This window comes from Clupea harengus, chromosome 16 (assembly GCF_900700415.2).
Source record: "Clupea harengus chromosome 16, Ch_v2.0.2, whole genome shotgun sequence".
Lineage (NCBI taxonomy): Eukaryota > Metazoa > Chordata > Actinopteri > Clupeiformes > Clupeidae > Clupea > Clupea harengus.
The window spans coordinates 12,311,969-12,331,784 of record NC_045167.1 but is presented as its reverse complement, the minus strand read 5'-3'; the positions used below and the strand labels follow the sequence as shown (position 1 = coordinate 12,331,784).

General features: G+C 40.6%; 1 protein-coding gene across 1 annotated transcript; it reads right to left on the bottom strand.

Moving 5' to 3' along the window:
• Window positions 1-4,458: 4,458 nt before the first annotated feature.
• tm7sf3 (transmembrane 7 superfamily member 3) lies at window positions 4,459-19,321 on the bottom strand. Its single transcript, XM_012824508.3, has 12 exons — window positions 18,860-19,321; window positions 15,624-15,778; window positions 13,746-13,896; window positions 12,995-13,115; window positions 12,228-12,399; window positions 11,758-11,935; window positions 11,488-11,574; window positions 10,853-10,933; window positions 8,787-8,939; window positions 7,862-7,959; window positions 7,555-7,717; window positions 4,459-7,185 (listed from the first exon to the last, which is right to left on the bottom strand). The coding sequence occupies exons 1-12, from the start codon at window positions 18,996-18,998 to the stop codon at window positions 6,932-6,934; spliced, it is 1,752 nt and encodes a 583-aa protein (XP_012679962.1). The 5' UTR covers window positions 18,999-19,321; the 3' UTR covers window positions 4,459-6,931.
• Window positions 19,322-19,816: the final 495 nt, after the last annotated feature.

Here is a 19,816-nt window from a genome sequence, read left to right as displayed (position 1 = left end):
GAGCTGAGTTTAAAACGCATTGAAAAATCATGTAGGTGAGGCACACAGTACCTCTGCCTCAATAAAGGGGGCGTGCGAGAGCGCACCTGTCGGGGTTATGCTGGGGAACGTTGCTCTTCTTCTACACTTCTGTGGAATGGAAGATTGTATTGCTAAACTGAAGCAGTTCTCAAAACTAGACTTTCAGTCCAAACGTGAAATGATTAATAATGGGAGACCCATGCTGGAGCTAAAATGTATGCTTCAAGCGACGGGACAGAAGATAACTCGATCGACTTCTCACATTCAAAGCCAAATTCCTTTGAACATGTTTGGAACCTCAAGAATAAATTTGGTTTTGAACTTACAGCGGCAGCTCCGTTGATTTCGCATTATTTCTCTTGGGATTGTTTTATGTCTATGTGAAGCCATTTAACATCACACAAGTGGTTGTGATCACTTTGAACCCAAGACTGCTTTTTATTGGTGAGATCATTTTGGAAATTAAACTTAAATTGTAGGTAAATTGTGTTTCCTGGTTGCAATGGTTATCCTGTTGCTACGTTAGCCGAAATAGCTAGCTAAGGACACTTAATAACCTTACGAGTTAATCGGAAGAGTTCAATTTGCATGAAATGATAGCTGGTTATCTAGCTGATGTTATAGTCTCCTCGATTTAACTATTCAAATTATAATGGGAAAAGGTAGAAACCCTCAGGGTGCTTGTGCAACTTCGTAAGAAAGAGTTCATATTCACGAGTTCATATTCATGAGTGCATAATATTTACACATGAGTTCATCACAAGCTAGCAGCTGTATGCACCTTACCTATGTGTGTGTAAAGAATGCTGATATGAAAAACAACCAGTAGTCAATGTGAAAGCTGCCAATCTAATGGTGATCGTAGATACTCTATTGGGTTTATCATAAACAATCATTTACAAATACAAATCATTTACAAATACATAAACCGTTTATGTATTTGTAAATTTGACTCTGAAAGAATCAGTGTCTCACCAGCCACGAACTCACCGCACGTCACTGTTGTCATGCTACTGCTGCAAAAGTGGCCTGTAGTTTATATGAAGTGCATGAAGACACTTAACCAAAATAACCCATAATTCACTCTGTCTCCATCTTGATATTGAAGGGGTGATGGCAGCAGACCAACTTCAGGGGAATGATAGTGTCGTCACCGGTGAGTAGTCCAGCATTTGAATGGTCTCCAGCTAAATTATTATTCTTAATATCATTTTTATTGTTGTAGTTATAGTAACAATTGATGGTTCTAATATGATGCTTAATATTGTGTCATGAATTTAATTGCATTATGCTTATTTCTTTATTTCACGGCTTTAAATTAATGTTAAATATTTACATTTAATTGACATTTCATCTGTATTGTAGTATACAACTGCCACCACACGTTATATTTTCAACAAAATGCAGAATGAGGGGAGGGGGTCTATAAAGGTTTAGGATTAATATAGTATGAACACCAGAGGTTTTTTAGCGCACCATGAGGACACAAATGAAGCTCAGGGTGGATACTCCAGAGGGGTATTCCAAGTGCCTGGTTTGGTGACAATCCTGGGTAAATTAACTCAGAGTAAATGGTAAACTTCCTAATAGAAGAGCCCCATGGCTTTGATTTGCTTGGAGAATGAAGCCATCGGGCTCTTCTATTAGATGTTTTACCACTTACTCTGAGTCAATGACTGTATATAGAGTATATATGGTATACAGTATATGGTCATTACTATGAGTTAACTTACCTAGGTTTATCACTAACCACGTAAGCTACCTTCATATTTGTTTTGATTGGTCAGTATTATGAGTAACTCTTGATGTTCTTGGTAGGGATTGATTATGATGATGTGGGGGTGGAGTCTGAGGAGTGACACTGGACATGAAGAGGTCAGCAGAGGACTCCCATCAGCTGTGGTGGACTAGAGCTCTGAGTTTATCATTGAGAGATGCCAGACACTGGCACTCTGAGATTCTTCTGAATGAAGAGTGCATTACAAATAAAATGAATTATTATTATTATTATTAGACATATTTGATAGGGCTTTTCAATCCCATATATATTTTATAGTGCTTTTTAATGCCATATATACTTGATAATGCTTTTTAATGTCATATATATATATATGATAGGGCTTTTTAATAACATATATATATATTTGACAGTGCTTTTAAATGTCATGTGTATTTAGGAATGTTTTTTTTATACTATTTATCTTTGACAGTGTTTTTTAATGCGATATATATATGATAGGGCTTTTTAATAACATATATATTTGATAGAGATTTTTAATTCCATTTATATTTGAAAGGGGGTTTTAATAACATATATATTTGATAGAGTTTTTTAATGCCATATGTATTTGGTAGAGCTTTTAATGATCTGCGTTTTGATTTTTTTTTTTCATGATCTCCTTACTGAAATTTAGGCAATGATTATATGGCTTTCTTATGTATCTTTTTGTTTATCCATGGAAATATTTGCTTTATTATCTACAGCAAACTAAAAGAAAAACTAGACATTTCAAAACCTTTTAAACTCTGATCTGTAAAAAGGAAATAATTTCCTTCAATAACAAAGACTTGCCAGCAAGCCATAACAGCAGGCTATGTTAAATTGTATAGTCAGGGCATGTTTTTTTCTCTTTTATGTTCTGCTGAGATTTTCAATACATTTTAAGTGAACCTTGTGTGTTAATCATAGATTCCTAACTGCCCTGTTGTTGAACTGTATATTAGAACCAACTGGTTGTCCTTCAGTCAAGTTTCTTCATGTGTTTGGCAGCTGAGACATGAAATGGTGTCTGTGAGCCCAGCCATCATAGTAACAGATTTAATATGTGAGTAAATCAGGTTCACTAAGCCCAGTGTCCAGTGAACCTGAAAGATCACTGCCTCCTATCTCCATGCTGATCTTTGATTGGATGGAGGGATATGTTTTCTTCAGCCTGTGATGATGGTCTCTGAAGACCTGTACATGCTGAACATATTCAGGGTAGTTGATCGTATGGCTCCCTCTAGAGGCCAATATTTTATTGTAAAAAATTCTTCTTAACAAGAAATTAAAATGCTTCTGGACTTCTGATGATGTTACTCTGAAGACATTATGAATAAACAGTGTTTCTCAATAATATTGTGCAGTTTACACACACACTCTGTTTTAAAGCCTTTAAGTATATATGTTTACATATCTTGCTTGGCACAACACTCACAATAAGAGAATTCCAAAAATGAACACAAGATGATATTGATAGACCATTACTGGTATAACAAGCCATATACTAATTCCGGCAAAAGAGTGAATATTTCAGTTTTTTTTTTTTTTTCAGACTTCATTCAGACCCTTTTTAACACATTATTTCATACAAGGTCAAGTATGAATCCACTGAAAAAGAGAGTTCAGCACTTTGACTCCTGCAGCCCCATTAACACTCATTTACATACACTGCTGGTTAACTTTAAAAAAAAAAAAACCCCTGCTTGAAACGTTTTTCTTTTTTTTTTCATAAAAATGTATGCGTCATACCCAGCAAAGCCATCTTTAAACAATTATATTGATTAGAAGATACAGAAAATACTTCTGTAGCATTCACGTGATTATTAAAATGTCTCTCCAGCATATCCTCTCATCTTCTCCCTGAGTGTTCCCGTGGCATTACTGTTTGGCCTGGACCCAACATGGGTGGCTGAGAGCCCCTAGTGGTTTGAGACGGTATTGATGGGAGTTTAGTATAAAACCCAAGAGCAGGGCCCACAGATCAGGCCAGGCCTGTGCAGTTTACACACTTACGCTGTTTCAGAGCCTTTACGTATATATTTGTTTACACGGAATTTAAAAATAATTTTAAATTCAATTTTATTGTACCTATGGCACACACATTACTACACTTCCTCATATATACACCACTGGCCTTCCTCTTCATAGGTAGGTCAACATGTTTAATATGAGATGTTAGTTTAGCACGCATTGCCTTCCTGAAATAAACACAAACAGCTCAGTTTGGGTTGTTGCAAAAACAATGGACTTTCCCAACATGAAAACATAACAAATAAAATCGGCTGGTTTAGGTTAAGTGGCTCTGCATTATTAATCTGTGTAGGCCTACAGCATCCAACAGTACTTTTCTTTTCAATTAAATTAAATTACAATTTTATTTATATAGTGCCTAAACAATAGAATTGTCTCAAGGAGCTTTAGAGCCGAGTGCCTGGACCCCCTTAGAGCAAGCACAATGGCTAGAACACGTCTTCAAGACACCCAGAATGCAATTGTTCAAAGCGTTGTGTATGTAATGTATGTTAGTGATTTGCACGTAAGAGGTCATAATAGAAATTATAGAAATGGGTCTGTATACTCCATATTTTGCTGTTGCACCTAAAAGGTCATGTGCCAGCCAATTTTGCCTTTGGTGCCAGGTCACTGTCACAAAACGAAAAGAGAACTGCCATTAATACAGAAAACAGTTACACCTTTATTGAAAAAAACTTAAAATAGCTAAATCAATCACACATGTACAAACAAGTAAAACATTTCATTAAAAATGTATGTTTTGAATGGGACTTAATAACATTCTCAGAAGAATTGCTTGACCTATATCAAATACTTTAAAGATTTAACAGAATCCAACTAGGTGCAAAGAAAGGATTTCAGTGACAAGTTACTCAGTTAAGGGACCAAGTGAAGTGCTTGTAGTCAGTAAAGGGACCAAGTGAAGTGCTCATTGAAAGGGAAACACTAACTGTGATGAGAACCCGTGTAAGAGGGAATAAAGGCACTTAGAGTTTAGGAGCTCCTCTCAGAAAGTGTGAGAAATCTATTGTAAATGTAATGTTTGTCACTTTTCATCATTTCCACGGTCAAAAGACCTAAAAAATTGCTGTGTTCAAAATGCACCATTGGAGCCCCCTTCCTGCACCACAAATAATGCGTCATAAACACATACTTTGACACGGCAGATGGGTGGGGCACTCTCTAACACGACTCAGCACTAAATTCCCTGGATAGACAGGTGGAGATGAGTAGGTGGCCTCACACCTGAATTTGTCGCAAACACAAACATATTGGCACATCCTATTTGAAAACGTCCAGTTGTGCTGGACAATACATCTCTATCTAAAGGCTGTAGAGAGGGGAGATAAAGTCATGAGTCCCTGAGTAGCATCTGTACAAACATTAGTGCTAAATGAGTTTGGTTCAAAACCCAGCAAAAAATACCTTGCCGGTTTGATTTCAGTTTTGTAGTAATAAAATCAGTTTCTCCCTCTCGTCTTCCCTACAACAGGATAAGCCATGTTGAGGACAATCTATAGAGTAAAATCAAAGATTTTCTTGGCTAGCATTACAAGTCTAGTCTGTCTCAGAGGCCTGTTGCTGACAACATGCCCAACACCGTTGGCTCTTTTTCTTTGAAAATACATGAACACTGTTAGACTAGAGAAAATAATCCATAACTACCATCAAAATGTCAACCCTGCTCAGTGAACGTGTGGCATTGTAAAAACATGATGGTTAAAAAGTGGATTTACAGAGCATTAAAAAAAAAAAAAAAACACCACAGAAATACTACAAATCTGTCAAGTGTCAGTGATTAGCACATGTGTTCACAATGGGCAAGGCGACATCAAATTTAACATGGTGCCATACAGGAATAACCCCCAATGCCAGCCTTACACCATGAAACTAAATTAGGCATAGTGGTTGTCAAATCTATTAACATACTGACCCGTCATAAAAACAACCACAGTTCAACAGGCTAGGCTTCGTCATTGATTTCAAGTGGTCATCTGTTCAAAAGTAAAACCCTTTTTAAAGCATTGGTTATGCTACACTGATCACTATTGTTGAATTAGTACACTAATACATGCACATACTGATGGCTAGTCTTTGTATTAATGATGCCTTCTCCATCTGATCAACTTGTTCTAGCTCCTGCCATATATACTTCCAGTGTGATGTGGCTATGGACCTTTGGTTAACAAAACACATTTTAATACCACTTTGACCACATGTAGTTAAAACTAAAGGTATTGCAAATTCAATGTCTACCATAGTCTTTGGCAGAAAGGGGCCTCTGTTAAGCACAGCACTTTTTTTTTAAACTCATGAGGGGATGCTGTTAACTGAACTTACCAGTTAGCTACTCTTTCTAGGATCGACAGAGAGTGTCAAAGTGTCTAGCTCTATTCCCCCAAAACAGCACTCCTCTCAGACGAGCACACTGAGGTGCCATCTTCATCTTGCCCGCACTACTCCCAGGATGAAGCGTTACCAAGAGGGCTGTTTCACGGCCGGGTCCACAAGGTGGCGCTGAAGTTACAGGTGTGCAGGCTTTCCGTCAGGGCCGCCCCTCAGATCAAACTCTGCTGCCTAAGCAGATTTGAAGGCTGGCTGCAAGATGACCCTTAAGGTCTGCGCAAAACACAGAGTAGGCAGAACACCAGAAACCCAAGCTGAGGCACAGCGAAGTTTGGCAGCACTGAGGGGACAGACCCTGACCCTGACTACCCAATGTGACACAGCACGCGGCGCAGTGTCAAAACGAAACCTACAGTGTTCACAGGAATTGCCCGTGTCTTCCTGCCAGCCTGCTGCTGTTGCTGCTGTTGTTGTTTAGGGTCTGCCTCTGTGGTCTGTCTAGCTAGGAACACTGGGCTGGGTACAAGTTTGTCTGCAGCAGATTATGTTGCACAAACATGGTTCTTCATCTTTGTCCCTTTCTCTACACAGAAAGAGACTGACTATGAGCACCGTCTTGAATTTGGCCCAAATCGCAAACCCAAGGGACTGGTTTAGACCTCTGCGGATTGAAACAGGGGCAGCACCATCAGGGCCCTGTGACTGGTTGAGAGACTTGAGGGCTCGAGGGGCGACTACTAGATAGGCTGTTACAGTCTGCACACTGCAGTCAGAAGTTTCCGGAAGTCGTCACAGCAGGAGGGGGGTGCTCTCTCCAGCGGGCTCCGGGCGGCAGGTGAGCTGGCGGATGCGGTCAATGAGACGGGTGGGGAAGGACGGCGTGTGGTGGCTGGGGTCCAGGACGTTGGTCTTGCGCCGCTCCCGTCCCTGGCGCCACATCAGGTAAGGGCTGGGTGGGAAGAAGGGGCGGTTGCGCTCCCGGTACAGCTGTAGGACGATGCCCGAGACGCCCAGCACTACCCACACTGTGATCAGGATGAAGTCTGGAAATGAAATTCAAACTCTTAGTTAACTCAAGATCCTTAAAAAAAAACATCTTAAGGTCTGACGAAAATGCATCACAGCAATTGCAATGCAGTTTTCATAACCATGTATCTATATTCTTTTTATTAATCTTGTTTTTAACAACCCATTGTGTGATACTTTATTTCAAAATCAAGCAACCTACTTGCAGTTTTGTACAATGCTCTCTAACTGTTAATAGCAGTTTTCTTACACAGTGGGGCTCATTTATCAGACTACGGATAAAACAAAAACAAAAATCCTCTACAATGTTTTATTGTCCATCGGGTCCAAGTGGCCTTTAAAAGAGACCACATAACTAATGCAGTCCTTTTGGGTATTTCACGCACCAATGTCTTGGAAGGGCACAGAGATGAAGGCTCGGTTAAAGTTGTTGTTTAGGAAACGCTTCAGGATGTCCAGGGTGATATATGACAGGCTGGTGTATATGTAGGCGTTCACGGCCAACACCACTGCATAGGCACCCGCCACCCCACATGCGATTATATTACCCTGTGAAACAAACAGGAACATTCAGTTTAACTCAGTTTAACTCAGTTTAACACAATTACTTTTCATCTCATGCACATATACACTCATCTCCGTCAGAGACTGTGCTCACTGCAATACAAAGGAAATGAAATCGTGCATTGCTACCTCTCTTGGCCAGCGCACAAAGAGGATGGGCACAACGAGCACAAAGCAGCAAAATGTCACCCAGAAGACCGCATCTGAGCGGAACACATCCAGGTCGCCTAGGAGACAGAAAAATGCAAAAATGTGATTTTTTTCCCCTGTGTACTTCATGACACCATGAGTGCATTCCTCTACTTTCTACGCTCTGCTTAATTCCATGACGCACCATACTATCTAGGTCAAAACGACATGGCGCTAACCTAAGCAGGGGCAAACAGCAGCACGGATAGCATGATGTGGAAAACTGTGTTTCAGAGTTTAAGTGGGGCCGTGTAATGTCATTAGTAGGGTGGGCGGGAACAAGGGGAGTACTACAGAAGAGCAGAGTGACCGTCCTCTGAGACAGAGAGAATCAAAAGGATCTTCACTGCAAAAATCAGCTTTCAAAAACACGAAAAATTATATTACGTAATATATTACGTAAAATAAGCAAAATTATCTGTCAACAGGAAAATTTGACTTAAAAAGATTTTTTTTAAAAGAACCAAAATATATCTTAAAAGTAGTGTGGCCACACTAAAAACAAGTACATTTGTCTTGATTCTGACAAAGCAGTTTTGTACTTGTCAGTGGGGATCAAACTAGTTTTAAGCATTAACTTGCTCAGAACCAGTAATAAAATCTCAGTAACAAGTTATAATACCTTATTAAGATAATTAAGGACTGAAACGCTTGAAGCAAGTGAAATGCTCCAACATAAGAAATGCCTGGTAAGAAGAAATATCTGACAATGTCAGACAAAAAACAAGCATATATTGCCTTGATTTAAGATATTTCATCTTACTAGGATTTACATTTTTGCAGTGTTCTGACTACCTCTACGCTGTAATTGACAGTTTGCGATTAACCAGCATCTACCAAAGTTCATTTGTGATCACTCTCTTACCCAGTGGAGTGAAAAAAACGGATGACGCAAGCAGGAAGCCCAGAAGGAGTCCGACCACCATGACGCAAGCCATCACTGAGCCAAACCGCCACCAGCACATCACCAGGAACACGCCTCCGACTGTGCCAATCAGGGCCGTCAAAGCCAGGCGAACTGGGAGAAGGAGAAAGACACAGTGGGTTCAGCTCAGTCCGTTTCATCAGATTAGAGCAGCAAGGTGATAAAGCACTGGATAACTGCAGAGGTGAATATAGTGTAAAGAACTGATCCAATGCCAGTGTACCAAAATCAACTATCATTGAAAGTCATGCTGAAATTTTCATTTTCTTGAAATTCCACAGTTTATCAGACATCTGAAGTATAATGGTTTGTTTTTTAAGACTTTAAGAGGTTCGCTGTCAAATGGGGGCCTGACATGACAAGTTTGGGAACCACTGATCTATTCAAACAATGGAGAAGGAAAAGTGTTCCCATGCTGTTTTTAACGCTTTAATGCTGTCTGCGGTCTTTCAAGCTCATTTGAGATGAGGAAATTAGCATTGGCACAAGAACAACTAACCAGGCCAAATCTTGGAATGCCCATTCCTTTAAAAAAGGTGTTTTGTAGATCATTCAGAATGAAATTGAAACTAAAAGTCAGAGGACGTTCCCGAGATGAGAAGTTGGAGAGTGTTTACTGGCCTATATCTTCAGTGACTCTTCGTTCTACTGGACTATAAATCACATTAGCAGGGCCTTTCAATTTCTTCCTGCCCTTCTGCAAAGTCCAAATTGGACTCACTTGAATGGCTGCATTCAGTATGTACTGCTCACAAATGAATTTCTAACTACTGGGAGTATGGATTTACTTAGTGGCTGCTACTGCTAAACAAGATCAGTTTTTGGTTACAAAAAAACGACTACCTGCTTAGATTCTGGGCTTCACATCAGATAACTGATGTGCCTTTCAGTCAAGTCCCCACCACTGAGACTCCAAGTCAAACACCTTATTTTGCCCAAGCTGCTTTTAAACAGCATCACACAAGCAGGTAATCTGCCTTGCATATATAATATTGCTCCCCATCACCCACAGAGCAGCCGTCTCTTTCCACCCAGACTCCTTCAGACTGCGTCTTTGTGGGCCTGAGCTCAGAATAGCACAGGGACGGGGTTATCTGATGCAAGGCCTTGCATTTCAAACCAACATCACTAGCTGTGCAAGTGATCTGTGTATGAGATTTGTGTAGCAACTGAAAGAGCATCTTTGATCTTTTCCCAGTACTTCAGTGCAACCACCCTGGGTGTAACTATATATGGAGCCAGGCTCTTGATGGCAAGTCCTTATTTGGAGATCATATAATTATTTACAAGCACGTCTGGATGTTTCTGGGTCACAAATATCTACACCCCGTGACAAATAATGTGATTGGACGCATGCAAAACCAGTTTGTGCAAGTAATTTCATTCCAAATATGCTTTGGAAATATTATGTCAACAAGGCTTAAAGTGGCATTACGCAGTAATTGTACATCGGGATTAGGGTTAGGATAAGCAGTTTTACCTTAAAATAACAGCTTTAAAAAAATTGGGGCGCTACAATGACTTTTAATATGGAGAATCGCCTCCGTGCCATTGCCATACCAGGGTCCATAGGCATATTACTGCTAAATGTAGGTTTGCCTGAAGCCACCCGGTTTCTACTGTCTGCCGAACTAGTAAGTAGCTTATTTGCCGTTCTTGCTTTGTCTTGTGTTGCACTTGCTTGATGTTTGACTGTGTTAGGACAGTTGTTGACTAACTAGTTTGTCATAATGTCAAAGTCAGCACATTTCAAGAGATTTCGTTAGTTTTAGCCGCTAGCATATCGTTAGCGATTAGCAATTGTTCCGTTATGCTACTTTAAGTGGATAAGCATGACTACATTAATTGTAATTAAAAACTGACAGATCAATTGACTTCCGTTGACAAAGACTGATTTCCTTTGACAGTTGTCAAGAGCGTAAAAGGAAGACATCATATTTAGTCACTAAAAACAATATAAAATATTTCAGCAAATCAGGTTCATCACAAATACAACAAGCACGTACTGTCATAGTCCTGTGTGGTGGTCCGGGTGATGAGGACAAAGAAGAAAAAAGCAGAAAATGCAAACCCCATGCAGAACAGCTCTGTTGGGGAAAAGAGAAGAGGTTTCACTCACCAGAAAAGCATTGCAACATAACACCAGAGTTTGGTTTATTGTGTAACAGACTTTGGTAAACCAATTCAACTTCCACCAGGGCCACCCAAAAGAACAGATGTTGTGAGAAAAATTCCTCTTAAAGAATTATATATATATAAAAAAAAAAAGAAGATCTGTGACAAATGCTAATGATATTTCATCAGACAAAAATAAGAAGATTTTGAGAATGCCGTGACCCCTGTACCACCGACAGAGAAAAAGATCTGGGGGATAAACAAAGGGGACCTTTGGTAGTAACATGTCATGTCAACTTTAAATGAAAGTTCCCACTGATCCACATACATTCAACAAATCTTAGTAGTGATGTTGTTTGGTGAACCACACATTTCAGCCGTTGAACGCAGCATCTAAGAGTGGTCTAATCAACTTCTACAAACACGAACTGAAAGAACCTGCGGGTGTTGATTTTAGGGAACTCTACTAAAACTGTCTGAAACCTTTTCTAATGCAAAGAAACAGTATAAAAATGAGATGACCCACCACATTTGAAGAAGCGGTGTCCAAAAAAGCACACGATGAGTCCTGCCACACCCACAATAGTGAAGAAAACTTTGGTGGATATTTTACCTGGGAAGGAAGATAAAGAAGTATTACATTTATTAGAGCCACAAGAGAGCTCAGATCAATTCAGTAGAAAACGAATCAGGAAGGGAAGCCTATGTCTGTGACGCAAGTAAAACAATGCTAAGTACATCTTTACTGTTTACCTGCAATATATAAAAATAGCTGTGATGTTTGATATACTCTCACCTAGAGTTGCACAGTCATCCAGCTTGGAGGCAAAGCTGCAGGCATATGTGTGGGCTGGAATGTAGGAGGCTGAGGTGTTGAGGAGCGGGTCCCTCACGATGACGGAGTAGATCACCCCTTGCCCCGGGATGGAGGAGAAGGCCATGGTTGTTCGGTCATTGGAGGTCAGAGTAATGACCTGGAACCATTAAGAGGTGAGTGAAGGAGAGAAAACTCTTCTGATAGAGCAACAAAATATAAAAATCACAATTACACACAGTGAGATAGCAAAGAGATGGTCATTCGCCATTTTCAGTTAGAAATTACCCCAAAATCACAGGGGGTGCAAAACCTATTTACACTAACGCTAAAACATGGCCTTTAATTGCAAGCCCACATGATCCAATGTTACATTTTCCCATTAGGATGTCCTTTTCATTGACCCCATTATCGAATCACTGGGAAAAGAATATGTGGGAGTAGGGGCCTACCCTCTTCCCATGCTCCCTGAGGCTCAGGACGTTGGCCACCCTCTCCAGGCTGACGATGAGGCTCTGCTCCGAGAGGTCACTCTCTGGTAGGAAGTACTGGTAGATGTCGTACTCCAGACGCCAGCGAGTACCTGGGCCCGTGTCTACGTCACACTCTGGTGGACTGGCCCCTCTAAAAAAAAAAAAAAAAAAAAAAGGGAAAGGGGTCAAACCAGCCAAAGGTCATGTCAAATTTAATTTAGAAAGTAGTATTTGGCAAACAACAAACTTATTTTAGCAGGGAAATGGCAAGCTATTCCCATCACCAGCTGATGAATGGCATCAAGTCATTTCCTTTGACCTGTTGTTACGTTTGCTTGTTTGCCATTAGTAAATCAATGTCATTAGCCTGCCTCATGCTACAGGATTTAACAGCCCCTAGCACTGGCCTTTCCCATGACACCTCAGTAATTCTCCAGCAAGATTGCCTACACTCAAGCTTTCCTTTAGCCTTCCTCTCAATGCCCTATAGTAACACCACACCAGCTCCTAATCCATGCAGATCCATTCTCACCGTTCTTATCACCACAAGAAAATGACAACTTGTAGCAGATAACTCTGGAAACACATCATCACTCACACGTTGTGCAACAGGGGCTATCTCTTTAGAATGAGGTGCTGGCTGTTGTTTGCCATATGTCAATCCTTTCACGGTTTAGTCAGGCTTTAAAACAAAAAGTGAAAGTGATGTGGCAAATAAAAATAAAAGAAGAATTGCAAGTCATTACCGAACATATCCAATATTTGCTGGAGCAAAAGTGATGATGGTCTCAAAAAGGTTGTAGTGCAGGTAGACATTTGGGTCAATGTCCAGGTCGAACTCCATGTTACAGGCTCCAGGCACGGGATCTGCAGGAAGGAAGAAATGTATGTCAGACTGCAGGACATGATGATTACCTTTTAACCCCAATTGCAACCACTTCTGTAATACTTGCAATCTTCCCTTATTAAAGAAATCATGTACACCAGCAATATATTTATGCAACACAACTGACAAGGCCTTCCAACTGTAGTATGTAGTATGTAAGTAAATGTGTCAATAAGGATAGAAGTCATTCTGAAGCAAATTATGGATGCTAAACCTGACATTCCTGCACTTCTTTTTCCTTTCTAGGTCGTTTTTCTATTTCTTATGTAAAGTAGTATTTATTGTTACACCAGGTTTTTCTACTGCTCTTAGCTTGACTGTTCTCTCCCTTGTACGTCGCTTTGGACAAAAGCGTCTGCTAAATAAGGAAATGTAAATGTAATATTCATTTGTAGTGCGTGTAGTTGCTGTGATGTTTCAGATCTCTGGTATCTGAGCAGGTTTTCACTTCAATCTTTTAAAGTGTCCATCAGCCATTTCTATGGGGTGACTTCAATCAGTGAATCTCAGTAACTGGTTCACAAGAATATCTGCCTACTCTAGGCACCTTAGGCCTATGTGATTTGAAACCACGTGATGGTCATTTCTTAGTGACAGCAGACTGCTCCAACCTCTGTTTGTGTAGGGCAGAATGACGCCGGTCCCGGCCACCATGTCTCCGTCGGGCGAGAGCAGGAACCAGGACAGCGAGGACTGAGTGGGCGTGAGGGTGGACAGCAGGCCAGTATCAGCAGCGGTGAGGGAGAAGCCAGGCAGCGGGACCTGGACAGACCAAAACATACAGCAGCACTGGATCAGCTGGGGGAGGTATACTACTGCTGACAAGGTCTGTGCACGGTCAGGATAGCGCAAATTTTGTTATCAGCACAGTCCTTACAGATTTTTCACCTTTGCAACAGGAGAAAATCAAGTGTAATTTGGAGACACGCATGCGTATGTCCGTGTCTACATTGCGCAAAGCCGTGTCTGCAGTACTATACTTCCTCTACTATACTATACCTAACCTATACCAGCCACTACAGGGTTAAACACAGGCACTTCAATGGCTTACCACACAAACCATCACACAGATACAGCACCGCTAAAAAATAAACTAGATATAGAGAAATACAAAATATATATACTCTCGGTACGGTTTCTTATTTAGAGACAGTAACGCAAGAATTCTTTGCCATGCCAAGCGTTCTCCTGAATCTGACAAACGTGCACTCTAAAGTGAAGTAGTTATAGTCACTAAGCATTAGTCAGCGTTCTAGCTGGAGGACACTGAGAGCTTGTGTTCAGGTTATTGTGGCTGCCCAGAGGCATGACCGCATGCAGAGTTCTTTTACTGTTTGACTGGGAGCTTGTGATTACCCGCTCACATGATGGGTTTTAACCGAGTCTGCCATCCTGTGCCTTCGTCAGAAGACTCCATCACAAGTGGGTCAGCTGTGGCATTGTCTGTCTCCCCAGTGAATGTGCTTGTGTGTGGGCGGGCAGGCAGGCGGATGTGTAAACTTTTTCTACCTACATTTTTATCTCTTTCACAGAAACGAGCTGAGACATGTGAGAAGACACAAGCTCAAGCCCTGACACACACACACACACACACACACACACACACACACACACACACACACACACACACAATTTTCCTATGGCTAAATAGGACATCACTTGATTTCCAATTGTATTCATCACATCATCACACCATTACACAATCATATAATAAAGGGACAGTGATGGGTACACATGATGAGTATGTTTGGCAAGAAAAAAAACTCATGCCAAAAAAGGTTCCCTATTTCATCAGACCTTTATTAGACCTCCCTCAGTACTTCAAATACTGGATGGCATGCCATTAAAGTGCAGTGACCCTTAACTATTTTGGTAGGGGTGACACTGGTGCAATTGCCAATAATAACAGTGCATTTAGACTAAGACTGGTGGACTTTAAAGGGAAACTTCAGGATTTTGTCAACCCGGGCCCTATTTTTAGATGTTTTTGGGTCAAAACTTTTATTAAGGACAATTAACGATCGAAATCGGTCCTGTATTAAGTGAGAATAGAGAGATAGATCTGTGTCTGTTTACCTCAATAACTGTAAAGAAAATTTTGAAAATTACTGTTTCAGTTTTAGCACAAAATGATTGTAGAAACGAGGTTGAGAATAATGTGACTGCAACAACATTTCTGTTTATAATGTTTTCTGCTTTAAAAAAAAGATAATCACATGTCTTTGTGGCTGGTTTTAGGTTAAGGATACTGAGGTTCACACATCTGTTACTATCAAAAGCAACACAGCACTGAAAACGCTGTTACATTAAGTAGAGGTAATGCTGCTCTGTGTCTTGGTGTGTGTCTGTGTGTCTGTGTGTCTGTGTGTCTGTGTGTCTGTGTGTCTGTGTGTCTGTGTGTCTGTGTGTCTGTGTGTCTGTGTGTCTGTGTGTCTGTGTGTCTGTGTGTCTGTGAATATATGTAGTAATGCACGTGCATTTCCTCTTACCCTGTTGTAAGACAGCGTGGCGTTGTGGTGCTGCGTGTGGAACTGCAGCGTGATGAAGGAGACATCCGTGGGGATCCTGGAGACCACCACCTGCACTGACCCATTCTCAGGGACGCTCACGTTCTGGAAGGTCCCAAAGGAGAACACCACGCGGTCTGAGGAAGACAGAGAGGACGAGCGTCAAGCACACGGAACTGCAAAGATACTGTCAAATGCAAAGACATGGTCAGTAAATACTTTACAGTATTTACAGTAAATTCTTAAATATTTTGGCATGGGTGAAAGGGCCTTACTTTTGCCATGAGAGAATTTGCACATCAAACACGATGATGTGTGAGCGCTGATATAGAATGCATGTTGCAAGAGTAACTGTTCACACGGACGCGTGCTGGAACAGGAAGTTGATCGTGACTCAGGGGCGATCTTAGCTCAGACTACAGTCATTCGAAGGCTGTGATTACGTATCCTGAACCACCAGGCCTACCGCGTGTTCATAACCCAGTTCCATCTCTACTAGGGCGTGAGACCCTCTGCTTATATTGGTGACTCATCTTTTCCTCCTTCCCCACAATTAGTCAGCTAGGCTAATCACTTTTTCACAACCAGCCATTTGTTCAGAAAAGGGGTTGCCATTGTGCAATAATAATGATGATGATAGATCTCAGATTTGATGAAATGCTAACTTGCAAGATAGGCTGCTGTAGGCATAGAGTATTGATGATGCCAAATTAGATAATGCAGAGGTAATTAAGGGTGACATCTCCACTACAGTCCCCAGAAATCTCAAAAGTGTACATACAGTAAACATTAGGTAATTAAGGCCATCTCAACAGCCATTTGTATCTGGTAACCTATCCCAGAGGGGGGTCTCTGAAACCAATCCAGGCAGATTTCACACAGACAAGAAGAAGCTACATACGCTACAAGGGAAACAAGTGAGCTGAGAATTGTTTCCTTGAATGAGATCATCAGTTCGGGCTGCAAAGTCTTTTACTATCCGTTGATTAACTCGATGATTTTCAATTCAATTCAATTTTATTTATATAGCGCCAAAACAATAGAATTGTCTCAAGGTGCTTTACAGTTTTTTTCCCATGATGTAGAGCAGGAATCACTGTGCTCAGATATGAGGACTTGTTCAACACACAATCAGTTTAAAAGAATCTCAAATCTTCCTTTTTAATCTGGAGTTTCCCTGCTGAGGGATATTAAAAGGCGTTTTTATTATTTTATCAGATTCACCCATCTACATATCAACAGCACTAACTTCCTCACATTGTTTGATGTGACAATTATGCTGAGTGGTCTCAACTCAATGTTGAATCATGGCTTGTGAGATATAAAAGTGCATTGTCTCTCACTCATAAATCATGGTGTGGGGAGGAAATTGAGCAGAAAATTCCTGAACAAACTGATACAGACCGTGCCTGTGTGTGTGTGTGTGTGTGTGTGTGTGTGTGTGTGTGTGTGTGTGTGTGTGTGTGTGTGTGTGTGTGTGTGTGTGTGAGAGAGGGGGGAGAGAAGGGATGAGCAGGTGACCTGAAAGAATTCGCAAACCTCTCAAATCCAGGAAGTTATAAAGACCAAGAAAAGCACAAGCTCACTAGCTAATGTGATTACAGCTCCAATATGACCATAAGCCAAACACATGGAATTTTCAGAAGGCTAAGCGTGCATGGCAAATACCTATGTTCAACTGCTGGGTCAGACTTCTTGATCCATCGTTATTTTACTGCAGTCTCATGCGAGTCAAAAATGCCTGTTTGTAACATGCCACTCTGAGAGCTATTGTTCTCATCACATGCTTACTGGCAGTAGCAACTGAACTGAATACTGCAGGTCTTGTAGCATGTAATGATCAGTAATGATGGGGGGCTACATGATGAAATTCTCCAGATTTCTTGGCTTTGTTTGTTCATCCCAGAAAGACCTGTAATCCCTCTTCACTGACCAAACATTTATCAAGCGACCCAGTCTTGCTCGAAGGTGGCCAATGAACAGGTTTAGAGGTCTTTGTATTCACAGTTCGACGTCTTTGAATCTCATGACTTCCCCTTCACTACAAGAAGAATTTCTTCTTCTGCTGCCGTATCACCATCCATCACAAGCCAACCTCAGCTCTATTAAACTAAAGCAATCAACCTCACTGTTCAACATACTAACACATGGAACTCCCTGATCACAAACTGGAATAAACACAATTTTGTATAGGTTTCTCTAACAGTTCCATGATATCTGCATTAAATAAAACACAGTTTTTTTTTAAATTGTGTTTGAAAAAACAGCTGAAATTATCAAGCTTTGGTTCTAGAGCTGGTCTTTGAACTAGGAACTCAAGTCCAGCCTTGCGAAGCCAAAATTATCCCACAATCAGTAACCTCTGGCCATGAATTATTTAGATAATCACACAGTTAGATCAGCACTGTCAAAATTTATGAGGGCTAGCTAACATTTTTATTTAGGCCAAAATATTGAAGACACTTCTTTAAACTGTCAAATAACCTCAGCCCGGGAGTTGCCAGTCAATATCTCACCCATTTTACTGAGTAAAGTACAGTTTTACTGAGTAAGGTACAGTTAGTACCGCAAAACACATTTCGTTTTTTGGGGACGCGGGTCTATGTGGACTTAATTCTCAAAAGAAGCCGTGTTTGTGTGTGTGTGTGTGTGTGTGTGTGTGTGTGTGTGTGTGTGTGTGTGTGTAATTAAAAACCACAAATGAAAATTCGAAACTGGAATATTTACGGCTCCCTAAAACGTGCACGGTTTATGGGAAAACTTTAACTGGCCTGAAGTGCAAAGATTTCAGGATGGTACGGACATACAAGTTAGCGTTGTTTCACAGGAGGCAACATAAACCTGTATCGTTCTGTTTGCCCTTTTATGTCAGCGTGAAAGTGAAATTGTTTTTAAAAAGTAGTTAAACTGGAACGAGCAGATAAGATTTATGGAAGATTTGCAACTCTAGAATTCTTGTTTGACAACAAAAAGTGCATCGTTAACCTACATTATTCAAAGATTCATCTTGCTATCGTTTAGTACTATTCCACATCTCGATGGAATCCGTACAGAAATGGTAACGTTAGATAGCCTAATGTTACTACTAGCAAACAAACTGCCTGTGTTACCTGTCTAGTCACATTGTCTATGTGTCTAGAATGCCAGTCTACTACTGTTACTAAAGCACATGTAACAATCCACATTAGCTAATATTAACAAATAACAGAAATACTTACTTTCATCTTGCGCAAAGAACTCATCACATAAAATGGAGAAGATAAGCAAAACAAACGTCCAAAAATGAGGCATTTTCTTCGGGCCCACGACGTAATTCCTGACGTTTCCACTATGTGCAAATACCTCTTGGTTTACCATTATGGACAGTTCTCCGACGAATTTTCCTCCACAAATAACAGTAACATGCTACGGCCATAAAGAAGCCTGTTGATGACAGATATTTGAAGTGTAGGTTGGTGTAGGGTCCATCGGTTTCTTGGGGTCTCCCTACGCGGCGCGGTAACACAGCTGAAGACGAACAGTAACTCCTCCCCTTCACCATCCAGCGTTCCGTGAGCAACAACAGTCAAATTATCTGGCACAACTTCCGGCCACATTTAGACAAAAAAAAAATACAAAAACAAAAGACATCAATCAGATTTTGTATTTAAGAAACATCAAATAGATTAAGGACATAACCATGATAATAAAAAACAAATGGGCACAAAAAGGGTTAACTCATCTTACAAACTTATAATATATTGTTTATACATTTATATAAACAATATATATTGTATATATTGTTAAACTAAACAGGTACAACTTCATTATGTTCAATAGAAAGACATTCTGACAGATAATACTCTACCAATGAAACAAAGGGTTGTGTCTCAATAAAAGTGGGATGGAATATATTCAGAACATCAGAATATTCGGAATATTATTAAAAATGTGTTAATAAGTGATGAATGTCACATCACATTATTTTCAAGATGGCTGATCATAGGACTGCAAATACATTGTGCTCACTGGGAAGTTAGTCGATAAGTAGAGCTAAGTGAGTAGGAGGAGGGTAAAGTAGCTAGTTTGGGAAAGCCCCCTACTGTGTTTACTGTAGCTGCGTTGCTGCACTTAACCGGCACCTGACAGCCTGCATTTTTGCCTCGAGAGACGGCCACGGTTGTCTTGTGTGACCT